Source organism: Cervus elaphus, chromosome 27, assembly GCF_910594005.1.
Source record: "Cervus elaphus chromosome 27, mCerEla1.1, whole genome shotgun sequence".
NCBI lineage: Eukaryota > Metazoa > Chordata > Mammalia > Artiodactyla > Cervidae > Cervus > Cervus elaphus.
Genome location: NC_057841.1, coordinates 28,204,950 through 28,225,596, shown reverse-complemented (window position 1 = coordinate 28,225,596; position 20,647 = coordinate 28,204,950). Strand labels below are relative to the sequence as shown.

General features: G+C 38.7%; 1 protein-coding gene across 4 annotated transcripts in view; it reads right to left on the bottom strand.

The window, feature by feature from the left end:
- Positions 1-4,838: 4,838 nt before the first annotated feature.
- KLHL14 (kelch like family member 14) overlaps positions 4,839-20,647 on the bottom strand; it is a 138,174-nt gene continuing 122,365 nt past the window's right edge. For all 4 annotated transcript variants that reach the window (XM_043889456.1, XM_043889454.1, XM_043889455.1 and 1 more), the window contains exons 6-9: positions 12,529-12,719; positions 12,290-12,448; positions 9,029-9,186; positions 4,839-6,946 (exon numbers count right to left, since the gene is read on the bottom strand). In XM_043889456.1, coding sequence (XP_043745391.1) covers positions 6,806-6,946; positions 9,029-9,186; positions 12,290-12,448; positions 12,529-12,719 — 649 coding nt within the window. In that variant the 3' untranslated portion in view covers positions 4,839-6,805. The remainder of the gene's footprint in view (positions 6,947-9,028; positions 9,187-12,289; positions 12,449-12,528; positions 12,720-20,647) is intronic.

Genomic DNA, 20,647 nt, shown 5'->3' with positions numbered 1-20,647 from the left:
AAGATTATGAGGTGGAAATAACTCCACTACTTCAGGGATTCTAATACATCTAAAGTCAACCACTACTCATTCACAGAGCACCACATTGGGAAAAGCATTGTAGAGAAACACACCATTTCAGGCATTGTCCATTGTCCACCAAGGGGATTAGTTAAAACAAGCCACAAATATACATCATCAATATAATAAAATATGTAATAGGTAAACTATGTGAAAAGTATAGATAGTAAATATTATAATAATTATTGTAAGGATTTAGAGAAGAAGATGACCACCCTAATGATGGTCTAGGGAGACTTGGATTATATTTTCTCATCAGACACATAGCCTTAAGGGCCTTTGGCTTTAAACTTCTTTCTTTCCTTAGAGTTGGTTTAACATGGCCAATCATGTTGGAAAAGAAATGAATAAATTTGACATGGCATCCCATCCCAGCTGGTTTTAATAATCTGAATTGCTTTTAAGACAAACTTGTAGAAACAAGTAAAGAACTTCCTGCCAAACTATATGAATGCCATCTGGCCTGAAATGAGAGCTTGGTGGTGGTCTAAGTCCATTCACAAGGAGGGTACAATTTACCACAACTATTCTGGCAGAGCTTGGAGGTGGAAGAGTTGCAGCTTTTCTCATTACACATGTTAACTGAGGAGAAGGATCAGGGATGGCTGAATAAACAACATCTCTGGAGAGATAGAAACTTTCATGTATTTCAAAGAGTATGTTATGGTGAAACCATATTAGTAGCTGAGAAGAACATGAATTGTGGAGTAAAACTGGTTTGAGGAATCAGAAGGAATACAAAAGAATGTTTGAGGATTACATGTGACACCAGTACATAAATCGAAATTTGCCAATGTTTGAATGTTTGTTCAGCATACTATGAAATTATTAAAATTACTATAGAGACCATCTTGTCACACAGAAACATGTTGATGAAATGTTGAATGTTTAAGAGATCAAGATATAAATTCAGGGACCTTCCTGGCAGTCCAGTAATTAGGACTTCGCCCTCCAGTATAGGGAGTGTAGGTTCGATCCCTAGTCAGGGAGCCAAGATCCCACATGCCTCGTGGCAAAAGCCCCAAAACATAAACCAGAAACAATACTGCAACAAATTCAATAAGACTTTAAAGAAAGATATAAATCCAGTTGTACAGAATGCAAAAGTGCAAATGAAAAAGACAGGGAAGAGTCTGGAGCCCAAAAGACTTGTCATTGTATTAAACGTAATTTTCTCTCATCCCTCTGTATTTCCCCAAATGTTCATAACTCGATTATATTAATCATTTAAAAACACAGGACTTTTATTTGAGAAATATTTCATGACTTCATGGTTTTTTCAAAGACATATTGCTTATTATCTCTACCCTCAAGGAATGCTGAGTCTAGTAAGTGGGTAAAACATAAAATCTTATAAAAAGTATGGCGTATAGAAAGTAAGAGAGCCACGGGAAGTCAGATGAAAACCATCACATAGGACTGTTGTGATCACGAAGGCTTAATGAAGGCAGTGAAGTTTGAACATGACCTTTAAAGACAGGATTTTAATAGATTGTGTTGAGCATGAAATGGCATTCTCTGTGGAGAAATTGCACAAGCAAAAAGGCAAAGATGGAAAAGCATAGCTGTTTATGTGGAAAAGCAAGGATTCACAGTGCTCAATGAGCAGAACAGCAAAGAAAAATGTGACTTGCAAGTGAGACTGAGGCCAGATTTTAAGGTATCATTGCCAGGCTAGAAGTTGGATTTAGTCATTGCATTCTAATAGCTGATTTGTGTATTTTTCTTCAGGGTTTACAAGGTGCAAAGTGTTTTCACATTCTTTACATATGATTTGTTCAATAATGTTCTGAAGATGAGATTATCACTCTATATACAGATGACAAAGCTGAAGTTGGAGGAACTAGAGGATGCCCCAAGTTCACAGAGCAAGTTCCTTCTGCTCATTCTTCCCAGGGGTTCATTCACAACAACAACATAGCATTTGCCATGATGCACTATCATTAGTTGTTCATATTCCCCTCTAGCACATCCTAGTCACTTATGGAAAAAGCAGCCAGTTCATCAGGATTTCCTACATGACTTCAAATGATTGATCTAAGAAATGAACTTTGTTAGCAGGAGAATATGATGGTTGGAGGTTAGATTAAAGCCTTAGGTTGAATCCTAGTTCTGCTGCCTATGAGCTGTATATCAAATAGTTCATCCCTTCCGAGAGTGTGTCCTTACTTTTCATACATGACTCACATTTGCTTTATAGAACTGTCTAGAGGAGGAAATAAGAAAACACATGAAATGCCTGGTAGTATTCCTGATCCATAACAAACATGAAGTCAGTGGAAGTGTTATGTTGTTATAACATTGTTCATATAACTTTGAATCAATAACTAAATCCTATTCCTTTATTCCACTTTCCTAATTTAGTTCGATCAGTTTCCAAATGACCCAGATTTGAGGGACTAGATTGGGAGTCAAGAGCCTGCCAGCTCTCTAAATGTAGGGTGACTTCGTCCTGCAGCCAAATGTTCCCCTTCCCCTGCCTTTTCTCATATGTCACTCTGTTGTTTAAAGGGGTTTTGGAAGGTCACAAAGAGTCAACTTAATAAGTGAAAAAATGGAAGGAGAGATCACAATCAAGGACCACTTTACCTGAAGTGATATAATTATTCTGAGCCTGAGTAGACAGTCCTAAATGTCAAGTCACTCCAACTATTTTGTTTTTAACAATATCAGTGAGCTAAAAACATTAAGGTAATGCTACTCCTGCAAATGTTAAAAATTGATAATTACTGAGTCTTTAATATATGCTAGGCAACAGCCTAGAATAGAACAGGCCACTCAAGCTTCAATTTGTAGAAGACTTTTTCCTTAGTCCTACCCCATTGTGTTGTATTCTTGACGCACACTCTCAGTCTGCATCTCTAGATAGAACTGAACATTTTGTTTATGCACCAAACCTGAGAGTCAACCAATGTAGGAAAACTTTATTAAGAAACCCACCCAATATACGACTTCTCAAGTGGTGCTAGTGGTAAAGAATCTGCCTGCCCATGCAGGAGACATAAGGGATGTGGCTTCAAACCCCAGGAGAAGGGAATGGCAACCCACTCCAGCATTCTTGCCTGGAGAATCCCATGGACAGGGGAGCCTGGCGGGCTATAGTCCATAACATCACAAAGAGTTGGACACAACTGAGTGACTTCACATGCACACACAACCCAATATAAGGCCCGTATTTAATGCACAAGGCAGCATAGCACTCTACCATTGTACCAAACATACTAAGAATTTGGATATTTTCTCCTTACATTGACCTTTCTTCTTTTTTCTCACTGCCATTTTATTTTCCGCCAAAATTTCAACATTCTCTAGGTCAGGTGCTTCTAGGGAAGTCAGGCTTGATCAGTCATGGTCTTCCTTCTACCTCATCCACGGGAACTCAGTCTATTAAGATACTCACCAGTGTGTATTAATTGGCTTTGCTATGCTTTACCAATCCAATTTTAGCTGGTTTTCTTGTTCATTTAAAAATATTTTGACCTAGAGAACCAAGTTTAATCAGAAGCCTGGAATTTACAGCGATGCCTTTGAGGATATGCTCAATAAATACTTGGTACTTACAGTGTTGATAGTGATGAGTTGGTTAAGTGGTATGTCAAGCAGTTGGGAAACGAGAAATTTGACCCTCACAGGGGAGAACAAACACAGATACTAACTTTAAGACCACAGACACAGCCTAACTAATTAAAAAAAATCTGGTCCTTATGTTTTCTCTTCCAGTTTTAGTCTAGTCATGGACTTAAGGAGAAGGAAATGGCAACCCACTCTAGTATTCTTACCGGGAAAATTCCATGGGCAGAGGAGCCTAGTGGACTACAGTCCATGGGGTTGCAAAGAGTTGGATATGACTGAGTACACACACATATGGATTTAAAGTAGGTGGACCCTGGGGTTAGGAGAAAGCCAAGTATAATTGCTTAATTGATCATGATAACTGGTCAGCACTAGAGCTTTTGAGGCTTCAGAGTACTAGAAAGAAGTTCTGCAACAACTGGCCATCGGCTCAGGAGAAGAGGAGGCTACTATAGAGAAGGGCCTTTTCTGCTATGCTACACTAGCATGGTGAGCTGAAGATTCCAGTGGGTAAAAGAAACTCCATTACTCTTGCTTCTGTGGAATATTGGGGAGAGTCAAATGACCCTTTAATTACCAGTTTAGTCATCAATAATGGAAGATTTGCCAGGGAAGGATTAAATACTTTCTAGTTTGCAGGCTTTTTGCCTGGAAGTTTGCCCAAACCTGCAACCACATGCCTCAGTTTCTCTTACTGTCTTCCACAGCCTCATCCTTTCCTTGCCCTGAACAATTTTTTTCCCCCTCAGATTTCTAAAAATAAAATGAAACACTGTATATTTAGAGAGTTGACTTAATTAAATGTGTGATTCATTTAGGGTTAGGGTTAGGGTTTAAGGTTAGGGTTTCTAAAGGGGTACCCTTTAGAAAGAGTGCAAGTATTGTTTCATGCATAAGGTGCCTCTAATAATTTCTATAAGTACTCTGTTATTAGATCTTGGATAAGTATGCCTCATTGTAACATTTTTACAATGGAAAAACCAGATTCAGTTCATGATTTATAACTCACAACACTTTTTCTGAAACATTCTGTAATCTTTAGCATTAATACTACATACATGTATGTAGGGCCAGGAAGCTAAATAAATTGATAAAGTGTATCTGCAGAAGAAAAATATTTATGCATTTACAAATTACAAACCCTCAACTTAGTGTGTAGATTTATACACATGCTTTATAAGTCAGAATATGAGAGACAGTTGAATTAGTACATAAAGTTTTTATTTAAAGTTTTCCCCTTCCAAGCAAGCTTCATTTACACATTCTAATACTGTACAAAATTTACATTCTCTGTGACTTATTTATTTATTCACTCTTCACTTTCTAATAGTTTATGCCTTTCTGAAAGACAGAAAGCTTTACTTATATTTCTCATAAATGCTTTTATTTATTTTGGCTAGAAATAAAAAATAAATGAAGAACAAGTCCAAGGAAAGCAAATACCCTTGTATAAACTGACTTTGGGAAGAGATGGGAACTGTTGACAATAAAAGGTTTTGAAGGAGACCTTGTATTCTTCATGACATCGGCTGGGAATTTTATCACAAAGTACTGTAACCTTTCTTTCTATGTATTCATATGCGGTCAAGGAAAAAGAAATGAAAAGTTGATTCCACTGGATATATATATTTATATATATATATTTTTACAACGGATCCTTTGGATCTGAACATACAAATAAATACAAAAACAACAAGGATTGCACTTTACTGTAGAAATGGCATTGGATTCCAGTACACCCATCCATCTTGACATGCTCCACAGTGAAACACTGTCACCAGGGCAATTTTAATCGGTGGCTTCCCTATGTGGTTATTTTTGAACGACATACTTGTTGAGGGATTTGAAAACATCTCTGGGTGATTCACAAAATATTTTAGGCTTTGATTTATTCCTAATTGTTGCTGTGGCAGCTCTGAAGAGCTTGAAGATCAAATCCATGTTGCTGCTAGTTTTTCTCTATTGTAGGTCACACTGATACTGTCTCATCCTTTTCTGACCTTCTGCTCCTAAACTCCTCATGCTTCTCAAGACAGCTAGTGATGGCTCGCTTCACTGAGCCCAGGCATCTCTGGTGACAACAAAGAAATGTAATGAGTTGAGGGGAAGGAGGGTTCATCAGGTGCTTTTCTAGAGCCACATCTAGAGTCTTTTCTAGAGCCAAAGGTGTGGAAGAGGGACAGCTATTGTTTGAGGAGCTACAGGTTGCTCCTTAGGCTCTTTGTGACCCCATGGACTGTAGCCCACCAGGCTCCTCTGTCCATGGGATTCCCCAGGCAAAAAATATTGGAGTGGGCTGCCATACCCTCCTCCAAGGGATCGTCCCAATCCAGGGATTGAACTCATGTCTCTTAAGTCTCCTGCATTGGCAGGCGGGTTCTTTACCACTAGCACCACCTGGGAGGCCCTGTTCAGTACTTATATGCTACCCCAAATTAGAAAGCCTGAGCCTCTATTAACTGAACAGTGCATTTTGTTTTAATTTTTTGGATAAAACTGAGGACACAGAATTTATGACTCTGGTTAGCCTGGAACTGACAGGGCAGAAAGAAGTTGCTACAAGAGCCAAATATCTTTTGCTTCTCGGTTCCCACGAGGTGCTGTGAGGGGCAGAAGGTATATAAAATGAAGTTCTATGGAACAAAAACATTCCTCTTCAGTCTTACATGAGTTTCTATAACTGTGTTGCCTACAGAATCTGTGAAGCTGCCACAGGTTAGGAATATAGAATCAGTAGCCATTTCTGTAATGTAGTATGAGTGTTTTGGTGGGTCAAATTTGGAATCATTCATGAACACAATATCCCCAAAACTTCAACATAGATCACATGCAGGTAAACTACAATGCACAATACTGATCTCAGGTCTCTCGGGGGGCACTCTGCTGTATTTTCTTTATCCTGTTGAAAGTCGAGATCCTCATGAGGGGATTTCGTAAAGCTGGGACAAGTTAAAACCAGTCTGAAATGGAAGAGTCTGTCACCACAGGAAGTTTGATGTGATCCGAGTTACAGACAGAGTTTCCGTTCAAGAACAGGTCTTTTCCTTTTGTAGCTTCTTGTAAATCATCAGACACTAAAGTGGGTTTCGGCAGATGTAGCATTGTTCTGGCTACAACAGGGATGTCACTTGTCACTGCTTCCTAGAATGCGTCGTTCCGGGGTTTCCTGCTGTTATTTGTTGTAAGGTACGCAGGCGGGCAGGATAACTGTTGCACAGGCTGGCCCTGCCAGCGGTTCTGCCACATCTCCTTCGAGTTCTGTCCAGCTGCCTTTTTCTGGACAATAGCAAATTGTGGATGACTTGTAGGCTCCCTGGAATGGAGAGCAGAGAGCCTTAGGGAAGGCTGTTCAGAGAAGTGCCATGGCAACCTTATTTATCACATCTACCTTGGGAAGACAGTCTTGTCTCTCTGCTCTTGCTAAAAAATTCCAAATAAAAGCGGTGAATTTTAAATTATTGTATTCTAAGGGAGAATTTGAGGCCAGCAAGATTTTGGGTGTATGTGTGGCTGATAATAAAAGTCAAGCAACTATAATGCCCCAGATGGTTTACAAATCCTTTATGATAACTTAGCCCACGTTGGAAATTATCCTTCTGGTTTAAGTTTTACAAAAGGAAAATTTATCTTAAATATTCTATGATAACTTACCCCAAGTTGGAAATTATCCCTCGTTTAAGTTTTAAAAAAGAAATAATTATCTTAAACATTCAAATAATTGAAGTAAATTGGATTTTAGATTATCACCTCACTTTTCCATTTTTTATCTTACTACTATACAGAATCAGAGACAGAGGGTTCAAAACCAGTTTAAAATAAACTGGAAATGAAGGTTTGTCAACTTCTTCACATGTTGATCTATTTGTTTTCAAGGGGCCACATGAGGAATAAAAAATGTCTTTGATATTGTTTCCTTTGTTAACCTCGGTGGCTAGTGCTTGTATATTTCCCTTTCTTAACCAAAGCAGCCTTGTTTTTTACCATAGGCAAGAAAAAAACCCCAAAATCCCAACCAACATAATCATCTTCTGGTTCCAAACATACACACTTTTGCAGCTAGCAATGTATGCCAGCAAATAAGGACGTAGATTAATATCTAGTGATATATGTCAATACAGTTCACTTCCACAAGACTATAACTTTTAAAGGCTCTTCAAAACTTTAAATAACAATCTTGCTGGATGCAAAAGAAATGAGGTTAATTAATATTATTAAAACCCCAAATTAATCTTATAAAACCAACACATTCTTATAGGAAAATACAGTCATCATTTCAAAAGTGGCTGTGTAGACCTTTAGACTTTAGTCTTCTGATATGTCATCTGAATTACATAGCCCCCCTCCTGTATGTTCTTGCTATTAATAAAATAAATAAATAAATAAAATTCTTTTAAAGCTGAACTCAGGTCCTTACCAATAACAGTCTATAGGAACTATGGAGACAGAAGACTATTTTTAAATGTCAACACAAGGAAATCATTAGCCAATACCAGAATGTTGGATATTCTACAAGATAACTGACCTTGCTGTTTCAACAAGTCAACGGTATGGGACAGAACGAGGGGTAGGTGTAATTCTCCAGACTGTGGGGGATGTCTGAGATGTAATAGCAAAATGTAAGTGAGGCCTTTTGAATCCTAATTTGAACATGTCAATTTGAAAAGCAGATTTTTTTTTCCAGATCAATGGGATAAACTTGAAAATGGATAGGATATAAAGGAATTACTGTTGATTTTATTGGGTGTAATAATGATAGTGTGTTTATATAAACAAGTGATGTTTTTACAAAGAAATACTGGAGCATTTAGGTTGAAATAATATGTCTAGAATTTGCTTCAAATTGCTTCAACCAAATATTTTTAGAAGGAGGAGAGATACAGTAAGTATTGCAAAGCACTGATAGGTTGTCGAAATTGGATGGTACACTAATGAGGGCCCACTCAGCTCTCAGTTTTTGTGTACGTTTGGAAATTTTCATGGTAAAGAGTGGGGCAAAGTGGAAAGCAATGGCAAATTACATAATCCTAAATAGAATTTGTGGATAACTGAACCATTATTTTCCATTTTCTACGCTTTGCCTGTCAGAAACTTTTCCGACTCTCCTAAACAGATTTAACAGACATCTGTAAAACCACTTCAGCCCGACTTTTAGCTGGAAAGCATGAGGATGGGAGAGAAGCTGAGACCTACCGCATTTTGTGATACAATTGACCAGACAGCAAGCCAGCTCTACACCAACCACACTGATTCTATTTTACTGCTTAAAGTAATTTATTGTGTGCATATAAACGTGATACTCTTAAAAGGTATTTGTGTGCGTGGTAACACATTTGGAGGGAAATGAAAAGTAAGCACAAGCAAAAAGGAGGACGAGAAGGTAAATGCAGACACGTACCATGCTCCAGCTGTAGCCTCCCACCAGGTAAATGCTGTCATCAAGCACTGCGCAGCCAGGACCACTGCGACCCTCTAAAATGGGTGTCTGGAGAATATTCCACTGGTCACCTTTTGGGTCATAGCATTCCACCAGCATTACATCGAGATGGGAGAAACCTAAGTGACATAGCAAAATGGAATTAACAAAGAATAAACTCTCGGGGTTTCAATTTAAGGGTAGGGCTTCTTTTAAAATAAATGACCAGAGCCAAGAAATAGACAGCTATACCTTTGCAGATGTATGTATAAATTTAAGGGTGAAATCGGGAGATGTCAGAAAGACCTGACAAGCAAACGAATAAAAAATCCTCCCAAACCCCAACACTTGATGTTTTGGATTAATTTAAAGCAAAAATGCCTGGCTAGATGTCATTGGCAAAGGTTGATTTACCTTGGAGTATCAGTAAAGATTTACTTAAATCTTATTAAAAAGTTTTAGCAATATGTGAACTGTGAAATTCCAGATGTTCAAGCTCCTTTTAGAAAAGACAGAGGAACCAGAAATCAAATTGCCAACATCCGTTGGATCATTGAAAAAGCAAGAGAGTTCCAGAAAAATGTCTATTTCTGCTTTATTGACTATGCCAAAGCCTTTGACTGTGTGGATCACAACAAACTGTGGAAAATTCTTCAAGAGGTGGGAATACCAGACCACTTGACCTGCCTCTTGAGAAACCTGTATGCAGGTCAGGAAGCAACAGTTAGAACTGGACATGGAACAACAGACTGGTTCCAAATAGGAAAAGGAATACCTCAAGGCTGTATATTGTCACCCTGCTTATATAACTTATATGCAGAGTACATCATGAGAAATGCTGGGCTGGAGGAGGCACAGGCTGGAATCAAGATTGCGGGAGAAATATCAATAACCTCAGATATGCAGATGACACCACCCTATGGCAGAAAGTGAAGAAGAACTAAAGAGCCTCTTGATGAAGGTGAAAGAGGAGAGTGAAAAAGTTGGCTTAAAGCTTAACATTCAGAAAACTAAGATCATGGCATCTGGTCCCATCACTTCATGGGAGATAGATGGGGAAACAGTGGCTGACTTTATTTTTCTGGGCTCCAAAATCACTGCAGATGGTGATTGTAGCCATGAAATTAAAAGACGCTTACTCCTTGGAAGGAAAGTTATAACCAACTTAGACAGCATATTGAAAAGCAGAGACATTACTTTGCCAACAAAGGTCTGTCTAGTCAAGGCTATGGTTTTTCCAGTGTTCATGTATGGATTTGAGAGCTGTACTATAAAGAAAGCTGAGCACCAAAGAATTGATGCTTTTGAACTATGGTGTTGAAGACTCTTGAGAGCCCCTTGGACTGCAAGGAGATCCAACCAGTCCATCCTAAAGGAAATCAGTCCTGGGTGTTCATTGGAAGGACTGATGCTGAAGATGAAACTCCAATACTTTGGCCACCTGATGCGAAGAGCTGACTCATTTGAAAAGACCCTGATGCTGGGAAAGATTGAGGGCAGGAGAAAGGGATGACAGAGGATGAGATGGTTGGATAGCATCACAGACTCAATGGATATGGGTTTGGGTGAACTCCAGGAGTTGGTGATGGACAGGGAGGCAGGGTGTGCTGTGGTTCATGGGGTCGCAAAGAGTCAGACACAACCGAGCGACTGAACTGAACTGAACTGAAAAAGCTTTAAAATAGTAATAGCTAAGGCAAGCATTTTATAGACTGCTTATAATAATCTGGTTCTTTTCTAAGTATTTTATATGAAGGAACTCATTTAATCCTCTCAACCACCCTATAGATATTTCTACATTATATTCATTTTATAGATGAGAAACTGAGGAACAGATGGAATTTTAACCTAAATAAGTCACACAGCCTGTAGCTAGGCTGAGATTTGAAACCAAACGAATAGGCTTCAAAAGACTCACTTTTACAGACAAAACTTAACTGCCTTTCTTAAGTGAATATTCAATTCTCTCAAAATCTTTTACTTTTTTTTTAACAGTCTGATTATATAAACACCTGTGATGACGTGCTTTAACTATTATAAACTTGAAAATACTTAAAAATGACACTTATCCAGTACTTATTACATTTAGGGGTAGATATGTATTACGAAATAACAGAAAAAATATCCGTATCTAACCTGTGGTTTAAGATGGGTATATGATTGGAAAATAAATGCATGAACAAAGGTGAAATTGCTCATTTATGTCCAACTCTTTGTGACCCTTTGGACTGTAGCCCACCAGGCTCCTCCATCCATGGGATTTTCCAGGCAAGAATACTGGAGTGGGTTGCCATTCCTATCTCCAGGGGATATTTCTGGCCCAGGGATCAAACTCGGGTCTCCCGCATTGCAGGCAGACTCTTTACCATCTGAGCCACCAAAAATCCCATATATGGGTATATGATTGGAAAATAAATGCATAGAATGGCCTTATGTGCCATGCCCAGATGGCCTGTATTTCATTTCATTCAGTTTCAAGAATCATGGAAGGTCAGAGCTGGTGGAGATTTTAGAGACCAACTTGACCAGCTTCTTCATTTACAGATGAGAAAACTGAAGCTCAAAGTGGTTCCACAATGTTCTCAGCATCACAGCTCTCTCTGCTTTCCTGTAAAATTCAGTGCTACACACACGCACACAAACTACAAAAAACGTGCTGCCATATACACAATAAGGAGGGAAAAGAGCCACATGTGGTTCTAAGAATACAATGTTACTTATTAAATAAGCAAATGGAAAGAATTTGAGAATCATAGATGGTTTGATATTCAACTCTTCAAAGAATTCTAAATTTAGACATGAAATTCTGTTTTCTTTAAGAAAAATCACATTCATTTCTTTGTGCAGCTCTAAATTAAAAAAAAAAAAAGGTTCTTTACGATGATTACAAAAACAATTTTCTGGAAAAAATCCATTACTATAAGTTGGTGATAAGGGATAATTTATTTTACTGAATTCATTGTTACAACCAATTGTTTGTGCTTTTCAGTTATTAATGCTCTTGTTTTTTATTTTCTGTAGACATCATTATTCATTTCTTTAATGTGTGTGGTAACTTCAAAATAATCCTATCTGCAGGAGAGCCAAAATAAGTGCTTGCCCAAGGGTACTGCTAATTTGCAAAGAGTAGATTTTATTTGGTCAACATGTTTTATACTTGGTTAACTATGATTATCTAACAAGAAACCCCCTTAGCAAGAAACATGAGATGCAAATGTTATTGTGATTTTAAAAAAAGAAGACCTTTCAAATGATTTCCTCCAATTGCATATAAGCGATCATTCATCACAGCCAAAGTGTGGATGGCGCGTTTTGTGTTCATATCTTGTTTTCGAGCCCAGACATCCATGACGGGGTCATAGCAATATAGCCACGGGACATACTCTCCATTGTGTACACCCCCTGTGAATTAAACATAGACACACAAGTCAAGAAGTGCCTTGGAACTGAACTTTGTAGCAGAAAGTGGAGGAATGACTTGCCTGAAATGTATATTTTCCCATTGTGCACTGCTCCTGCATGAGCTGCCAGAGGCTGTGGCAGAGAGGACACGTAACGCCATTCATTTGTTTCCAGGTTATAGCACTCCACACTGGACAAGTAACCAGTTTCATTCCGTCCACCAATCACATATAAATGTTTGTCCAACCGGCATGCGTAGAAACTGGCTCTTCTACAATGAAAAAAAAAACCCAACAAAAAAACACCCCTCTGTAAATCACAAAGTAGCCCAATCAGTCAGGGAAAGCGGGGGCATCCTCCTCAGTCACTCAGTCATGTCCAACTCTTTGTGACCCTTTGGACTGTAGCCCACCAGGCTCCTCTGTCCATAGGATTCTCCAGGTAAGAATACTGGAGTGGGTTGCCATGATCATCTCCAGGGGATCTTTCTGACTCAGGGATTGAAGCCTCATCTCATGTGTCTCCTGCATTGCAGGCAGATTCATTACATGCTGAGCCATCAGGGAAGCCCCAGAAAGGGGTACAGATCTTTGGACATTACACAAATGACTCCTTGCTAAATCAGAGACCTTGAATAGTAATCATCCGTAATGCCCATCCTGGTTAACATTATTGACACTAAAATCACAGTAGAGGAGAAATTTACAACTCTTTGTTTTAGCTCTTTTTATCTTGCTTTTATACACTATTCAAGTGTTCACTAATGTTTGGGATATTTGGTACCTTGTAAAGATATCACAGCTCAGTAAGACAAAGTGAAAAATGAGGTAGATAATGTAACAATAATAAATTATCTTGACATTCACTTTCTTTATGGTCCTTCAAGGGTCATTGTTCCCAATTTATAAGAGAACTACATCATCAAAATTTTTCTTCAATTATCTTTTTTTTTCTCTTTTTTCCCCCAGTATGACTGCAAGTAGAGAAACTTTTCGGACTGAATACAGTGTTGAAAGTTTGCTCTTAGGAATTTCATCTGTGTAACTCTTGGTGTTCTTACAAAGCCATAGGATATTTTTAAATCTCTTTTCAAGAAAGACTATTTATTAAATTACCTCACCTTCCTTCAAAGGCAAAAGACATGCAAGTTGTATTGAAAGGATTGGAGACAGGAAGGCCTTTCTGAGGGAGAATACAATCTAGGAGTGAGAGATTGAGGACCTGATATAGAGTTCTAGTAGAAGACATGGAAAGTGGTGATGGAAGATATATTAAAGGAAGATGTAAAGTTTAGCAACTAATAATAAATAAGAGCTGAGGGAGAAAAGAAGTTGGAAGAGTACTCAAAAAGTTGGAGTTAGGATGACAAGGTTGAAATCTTAAGCAAGACTTTAATCTTTAGCTTCTTTTTTTCTCACTGATGCTACTGGAATAAAATACTTCATAAGGATAACATGTGGGTCAATACTGGAAAAGAATAATTGTGACGTGCCAAGCCCTTCAGAGGCTTCCCAGGTGGCTCAGTGGTAAAGAATCTGCCTACCAATACAGGAGACTCAGGAGATGCAGGTTTGATCTCTGGGTTGGGAAGATCTCCTGGGGGAGGAAATGGCAACCTGCTCCAGTATTCTTGCCTGGGAAGTCTCATGAACAGAGGAGCCTGCAAGGTTATGCATGGGGTCACAAAGAGTTGGACACAACTGAGCATGCATGCACGCACAAGCCCCTCAGAGAACATAACTTATGTTTGATGAATTAATGGTCTTTATAAAAATTTATAAAATTTTATAAAAATTATTTATAAAATTTTATAAAAATTGATGCTAAGACTCTTGGGCAAAGTCAATAGCAAAATAAAGAGTCCTAGAGGTTTTGAATCAGGTAAACCTATATTGTTTGAAGATTTTCCAAGCTGTGTTTATAAAGTGTCAAGACCTCTGGGAAGCAGTATATAGCATCTTGATGAACGGTTAGGACTCTGGAATCAGATTGCCTGGCCATATGACATATTGTAAAGTGCTTGTCATAGTGTCAACATTTTGTTCACTCTCATGAACTGTCAGTTGACATTATTTGGATAAAAATTTTTAAAAAAGCAGTTCTAATGAGATGGATGAAACTGGAGCCCATTATACAGACTGAAGTAAGCCAGAAAGATAAAGAACATTACAGCACACTAACACATATATATGGAATTTAGAAAGATGGTAACGATAACCCTATATGCAAAACAGAAAAAGAGACACAGAAGTACAGAACAGACTTTTGAACTCTGTGGGAGAAGGTGAGGGTGGGATGTTTCGAAAGAACAGCATGTATATTATCTATGGTGAAACAGATCACCAGCCCAGGTGGGATGCATGAGACAAGTGCTCGGGCCTGGTGCACTGGGAAGACCCAGAGGAATCGGGTGGAGAGGGAGGTGGGAGGGGGGATCGGGATGGGGAATACATGTAAATCTATGGCTGATTCATATCAATGTATGACAAAACCCACTGAAATGTTGTGAAGTAATTAGCCTCCAACTAATTAAAAAAAAATAATAAAAATAAAAAAAAAATAAAAAAGCAGCCATTGTGATGTTTGCATATAAACTTCTCCTAATGGCATTTTCAGTGATGACTAAATTCTTTAATTTTTAAACACAATTTAGTACCATATACATGCATGCTTAGTCGTTCATGTCCAACTCTTTGCCACCCTATGAACTGTAGCCTGCCAGGCTCCTCTGTTTTCCGGCAAGAATACTGAAGTGGGTTGCCACTGCCTTCTCCAGGGGATCTTCCTAACCCAGGGATCAAATTCTCATCTCCTGTGTCTCCTGCATTGCAGGAGGATTCTTTACCACTGAGCCACCGGGGAAGCCCATATACATATGGCATATGTTATAGATGGTGATGTATTCAGTTTTTTTCCAGTTTTGTTGAGGTATAATTGACAAAACTAAAATAAACATCAAGGGTACAGTGTGATGATTTGGTACATGCATACATTGTCAAATGACTTTCACAATCAAATTAATTAACACTTCATCAGCTCACATATTAACCTCTATTTTTGTTTGGTGAGAACACTTAAGATCTACTCTCTTACCAAATTTCAAGTAAACAATAAGTATTATTAACTATAGTTATCATGCTGTAATTTGATCCTCAAAACTTACTCATCTTGCAATTGAAAGTTTGCATCCTTTTATCAATCTCTCCCTATTTCCCTCACCCCTATCCCCTGGCAGCCACCACTTTAATCGCTACTTCTTTAAGTTTGAAATACTTTAAAAATACAATTCCACATATAAGTGATATACAGCATTTGTCTTTCTCCGTCTGGCTTATTTCACTTAGTGTAATCACCTTCAGTCTCATTTATGTTTGTCATGTAAGTGGCAGAATTTCCTTCTTTTCTGTGGCTGAATAATATTCTAGTATATACGTGTGTGTGTGTGTGTGTGTGTGTGTGTGTGTAGGCTTCCCAGGTAGCGCAATGGTAAAGAATCTGCCTGCCAATGCAGGAGATGCAAGAAATACGGGTTTGATCCCTAGGTTGGGAAGATCCCCTGAAGGAGGAAATGGCAACCCACTTTGGTATTCTTGCCAGGAAAATTCCATGGACAGAGGAGCTTGGAGGGCTACAGTCCATGGGGTCTCAAAGAGCTGGACATGCCTGAGCAATGAGCACATACTTGCATATCTAATACACACCACATTTTCTTTATTTATCTGTCAACAGACACTTAGTCTGTTTCCACATCTTGGCATTTGTGAGTAATGCTGCCATGACCATGGCAGTGCAGATGTCTCTTTGAGATCTTGGTTTTGGTTCCTTTGGATACACTGTATATGCAAAATGGGATTGCTGGAATATAAAGTTCAGTTTTTCTGGATAGTCCTGGACTTGTTAGCATCATTGTTTATTTGAGAGTAGTATTTTGGCTATTTTTTCCCCTATATTTTCTTGATGGTTTTGACAGAAATGTGTGCTGTGGAAAACTCAGAAAAATGATGAAGAGAACTATGATGGAAAAAGAGAGAATGTTATGAAGGAGCATGAACAGGTGAGACAGATTTCACTAAATAAAGTTTGCTGCTAACCTGGGCCCATGTCTTCTGAGGGGTATGTGAAGCTCTGAAATTGTAAAAAAAAATCTTTTAAATAAAATGATATGCACACACACACACACATATAATGCTGTTGTTTAGTTGTAAGTCACATCTGACTCCTTGTGACCCATGGACTGTAGCCCACCAGTCTACTCTGTCCATGGGATTTCACAGGCCACCACACTGGAGTGGGTTGCCATTTCCCTCTCCAATATATTATAAATATGTGTACATATATGTTGTGAATGTGCATTTTTTTGGAGGCATATGTTTGGAGAAAAAGATTTTGAGGGGAATTTTTAATCAGATTATTAAGGGAATTGAAAACCTAAAATTTTGAAATTTCTTGGTATAAGGACATAAAAACTCATCTAAACATAAAATTAGGTTTAAAAACAATAGCAAAATTAAGTGCACATAGGTAGACCCTAGTTCCTTCCATTTCTCTAACCAGATTTCAATTGCTCTCTTATTGAATATGATGGGTCAAGGTTGCTTTACTAGTGCTTTTACCTTCTCAAGTTAAAATATTTCATGGAAAGGACTGACATGTCTATGAAAATTTGTATGAAAGTAACAGATATTTCTTTGCATCATTGACACAGGGTAGGTCAATATCCCTCTTCTGTATGATTCTATTACAAGTTTTGGAGCCTCTGAAATAACTAAGTTACTAATTTTACTAATAAACCGTCTTTAGTGGGCCAATTCCATAATTTGGACCATGTTAGTTGCAATATACTATATTCTAAGTTTTTCTGTGTATTATATGTACTATATTCTGGTCTAGAAGAGAAAAAATGCTAGTCATAACAAGCACAAAACTCTCTATTAAATTAAGTTTAGGTAGTGGAGAATCAGAGAAAGATCTTCTGGCAGTGTGAACTCCTTTTATCTTGTCTACAGTTTAATTTTCTCCCTCTTTCTGATCTTGATCCTTCCTCTCTTCACCCGAGGGAGCTGTCAGAACTGTCTATCCCCGACATTCCTAATGTGATGTTCCATGTGTACTCCTAGCTTTATCCACACAGTGTCACTGTTAGGTTCTGAATGGGGAAAAAAAATCAGTAGGTTTCACTTCCTGATGAAAAGTGCATTTTTATGTAGAAATTTTAATAGTGAAGGTTCTGAGTCTCTGACTTAGGCCCTTACATGCCCACAGTGAGAATTCATGAAATGCATCATAGAAGCACTGGATAGTTAATGGTCTATCAGCAACTGTGAACATTTGCTTGAGGTTAAAATTTTACCATACTGGGTCTCTCCTGGGAATGCTTCCTGTCCCTCCTCCCCACATGAAGAGCACACCTGATTAGGCTATTTTATTTGGGGGCAAAAGGAAGCTTACTGAAGATTTTTTTAATGGAATGACACTATCTGTATTTCAAGTTGTTTTTCTCTCCCTCCTCCACCCCTCCAACTCCTGTCCCAACCACAGAGATGGTATTCAATGAATTGAGATAAGTTTCAAATGACTATCGATGCCCTCTACAAATACACTTTGAACCTGTGTATAGTACAGATTTTTACAAGCCCTTTCTGAAGCTTAAGGTGGTCAGTTCACATCCTCAAGAGTCATACTGAGAGGGCTTCCCTGATGTCTCACTGGGTAAAGAATCCATTTGCAGTGCAGGAGACACAGGAGATGTGGGTTTCATCCCTTAGTCGGGAAGATCCCCTGGAGTAGGCAGGGGCAACCCACTCCAGTATTTTTGTCTGAGAATCCCATGGACAGAGGAGCCTGGCAGGCTTTAGTCCATGGGTTCTCAGAGTCCCACATGACTGAGCCACTAACACTTTCTTTCACTATCTGTTTCAACTTTTGACTTTTACCATCAGGTTAAAAATAACAGATTTTGTTAAACAGAATATTGCTTCTCATTGTTTCTTGTAAGGCTGCTAGAAACAAAATATTTAAATTTGGGAACTTCTTTGATGTACGTTTCTTGCTTTTCACTTACTCTGTGAAACTTAAGTTTTGTTACTGGTGCTTCCCAAGTGATTTTCCTCCCTCCCTCCCTCCTTCTATCCTTTCTTCCCTCCCCGCCCTCTCTTTTTTCTTTTTCGTTTCCTAGATTAGCTGGCAGGTAATATTTCCACAAGAATAACACCTAAAATGTCTACTCTTTTTGAAAACAAAATTGAATTCACCAAAGCATTTTTATTGATCCAATCATTCATTTTTGCCCTCTTCTTACTGAAGAATCAAATCCTAAATCTGAGACCAAAACAACTCTTGAGCTTTACATTCATCTTTGTACTTCTGTCTAACCCCTTCTGTCAGCAACCTCATAGGCAGCAGGCATACAATTCATGAGTTGACCTATGGTTGAGTAAGCCTGGAGATCATGTGCCCATTTCCTTGATGAACTGGGAGGGTGTTCTGCACTTGCATTATACTCGTTCGGAAGCTCTGATTAGGCAAGACATCTGAGGAATTTGCCCAGCCAGCTTTGTAAGAGTGGGTGACCCTAGGGGTGACTTTCAATGTGTTTCTATTATTCTTAATCGGTTTGATAACTTCTCAGCATAGTAATAACTTCTCAGCAGTTTGGCAGCAGCTGACGGGATGAGGGGGATTCCCAGGGGGCTCAGCAGTAAAGAACCTGCCTGCAATGTAGGAGATGCAGGATCATCTCCCAGGTTCAACCCCTGGGTCGGGAAGATTTCCTGGAGGAGAGCTTGGCAGCGCACTTCAGTATTCTTCCTGGGAAAATCTCATGGACAGAGGAGCCTGGCGGGCTACAATCCATGGGGCTGCAAAGAGCCGGACACGACTCAAAGGACCGAGCACATGAACACAAGGGAAGGGGGAAGGAAGAAGGTGGGAACGTCCGGTGAGTCTGATTCATGATCTGTACAATGCAGAGCTAACTCAATTAAATATCACAAGAGATCTCTTTTCTAATCTGAAGAGTATCTCATATATATACATATTTTTCCTTCTTTGTTTAATTACCAATTAAACCACACTGGTAGCTAACTGTACTTGCTCGGGTGAATGGGAAGCTTGGCAATGACAGAAGAATTTCATTTTAAGTTATGGATTGCTGCCCAGGTCAACCAACCCATAGGAGATATGGCGCTAGAAGATTGACTGGGCATTTGTGAGATCTGCCTTTTCCCATTCAGCTCTGGAAGGAGCTCTTTATTTGGTCTATCGAGTTGATTGTTCGAAATCTAAAAAAAAACTTCTTTTACTAGGGACCTGACATGATATACCATAATGACTTGGAAAGAAACGTTAAACAGTCCATCCTGTCAACGGTGGCTGCCGGGCGCCGACAGACCATGGCAGGTCTTTTTATCAGGTCAATGAGCTGCTAAAAATTGTCTAAGTAGGACCCTGCCCTGATAGGCTATAGTGCCTCCGAGGAAGTCATTATAGAATATCAAGTAAACAATACACATTTTAAAAAATTACTAATTAGGTTTTGCAGCAATACTTCTCATCCTTAGGGGCTCTACAGTGAGATAATTGACCGCGACGTGAGTTATGCCTCCCAAACCCAAGGCGTGAAGGTTAATTATTGTGGTGAACAGCCCCCAGCAAAGGAGACCATGGTGATGAGATGCTGACATCTCAAACATGTTTTGATGTATATTTAATTTTTTTTAAATAAAACTTTTGGAATAGTTTGGATCAAAGGGTAAAGTGATACAGCTAACAATAACAGCAACCAGAAAATAACCCCGAAAGGAGAGAAATAAGGTATGTTGCAGAAAGACCTGAGGAAGCTTTTATATATACACGTATACACAACAGGAGGATTGAGAAATTTGTCAAGATATTAACTGAGCCAGAATAATTCCTTGAGGTACCTTTGAATTAGACATTCCTCTCTGTGGTCCTTAGACTATATTGTGCCTTGAAAATGACTAAAATGTCATTTTCAGTGTATAACTTTTAGTCCCTTGAAAGAGAGTTTCAATATCCTTATATGGAAAGGGACATTAGATACTACATTTATAGCAGAGATTCTTACTCTCTTTTGGCAGTAATGTACCTTTTTGAGTGAATGGTATGGTCTGAACATTTTTTTACTTGGAATTCATGATTAAGGATTTAACTTGATCTCAGTGTAATCTGTGGTGCTGG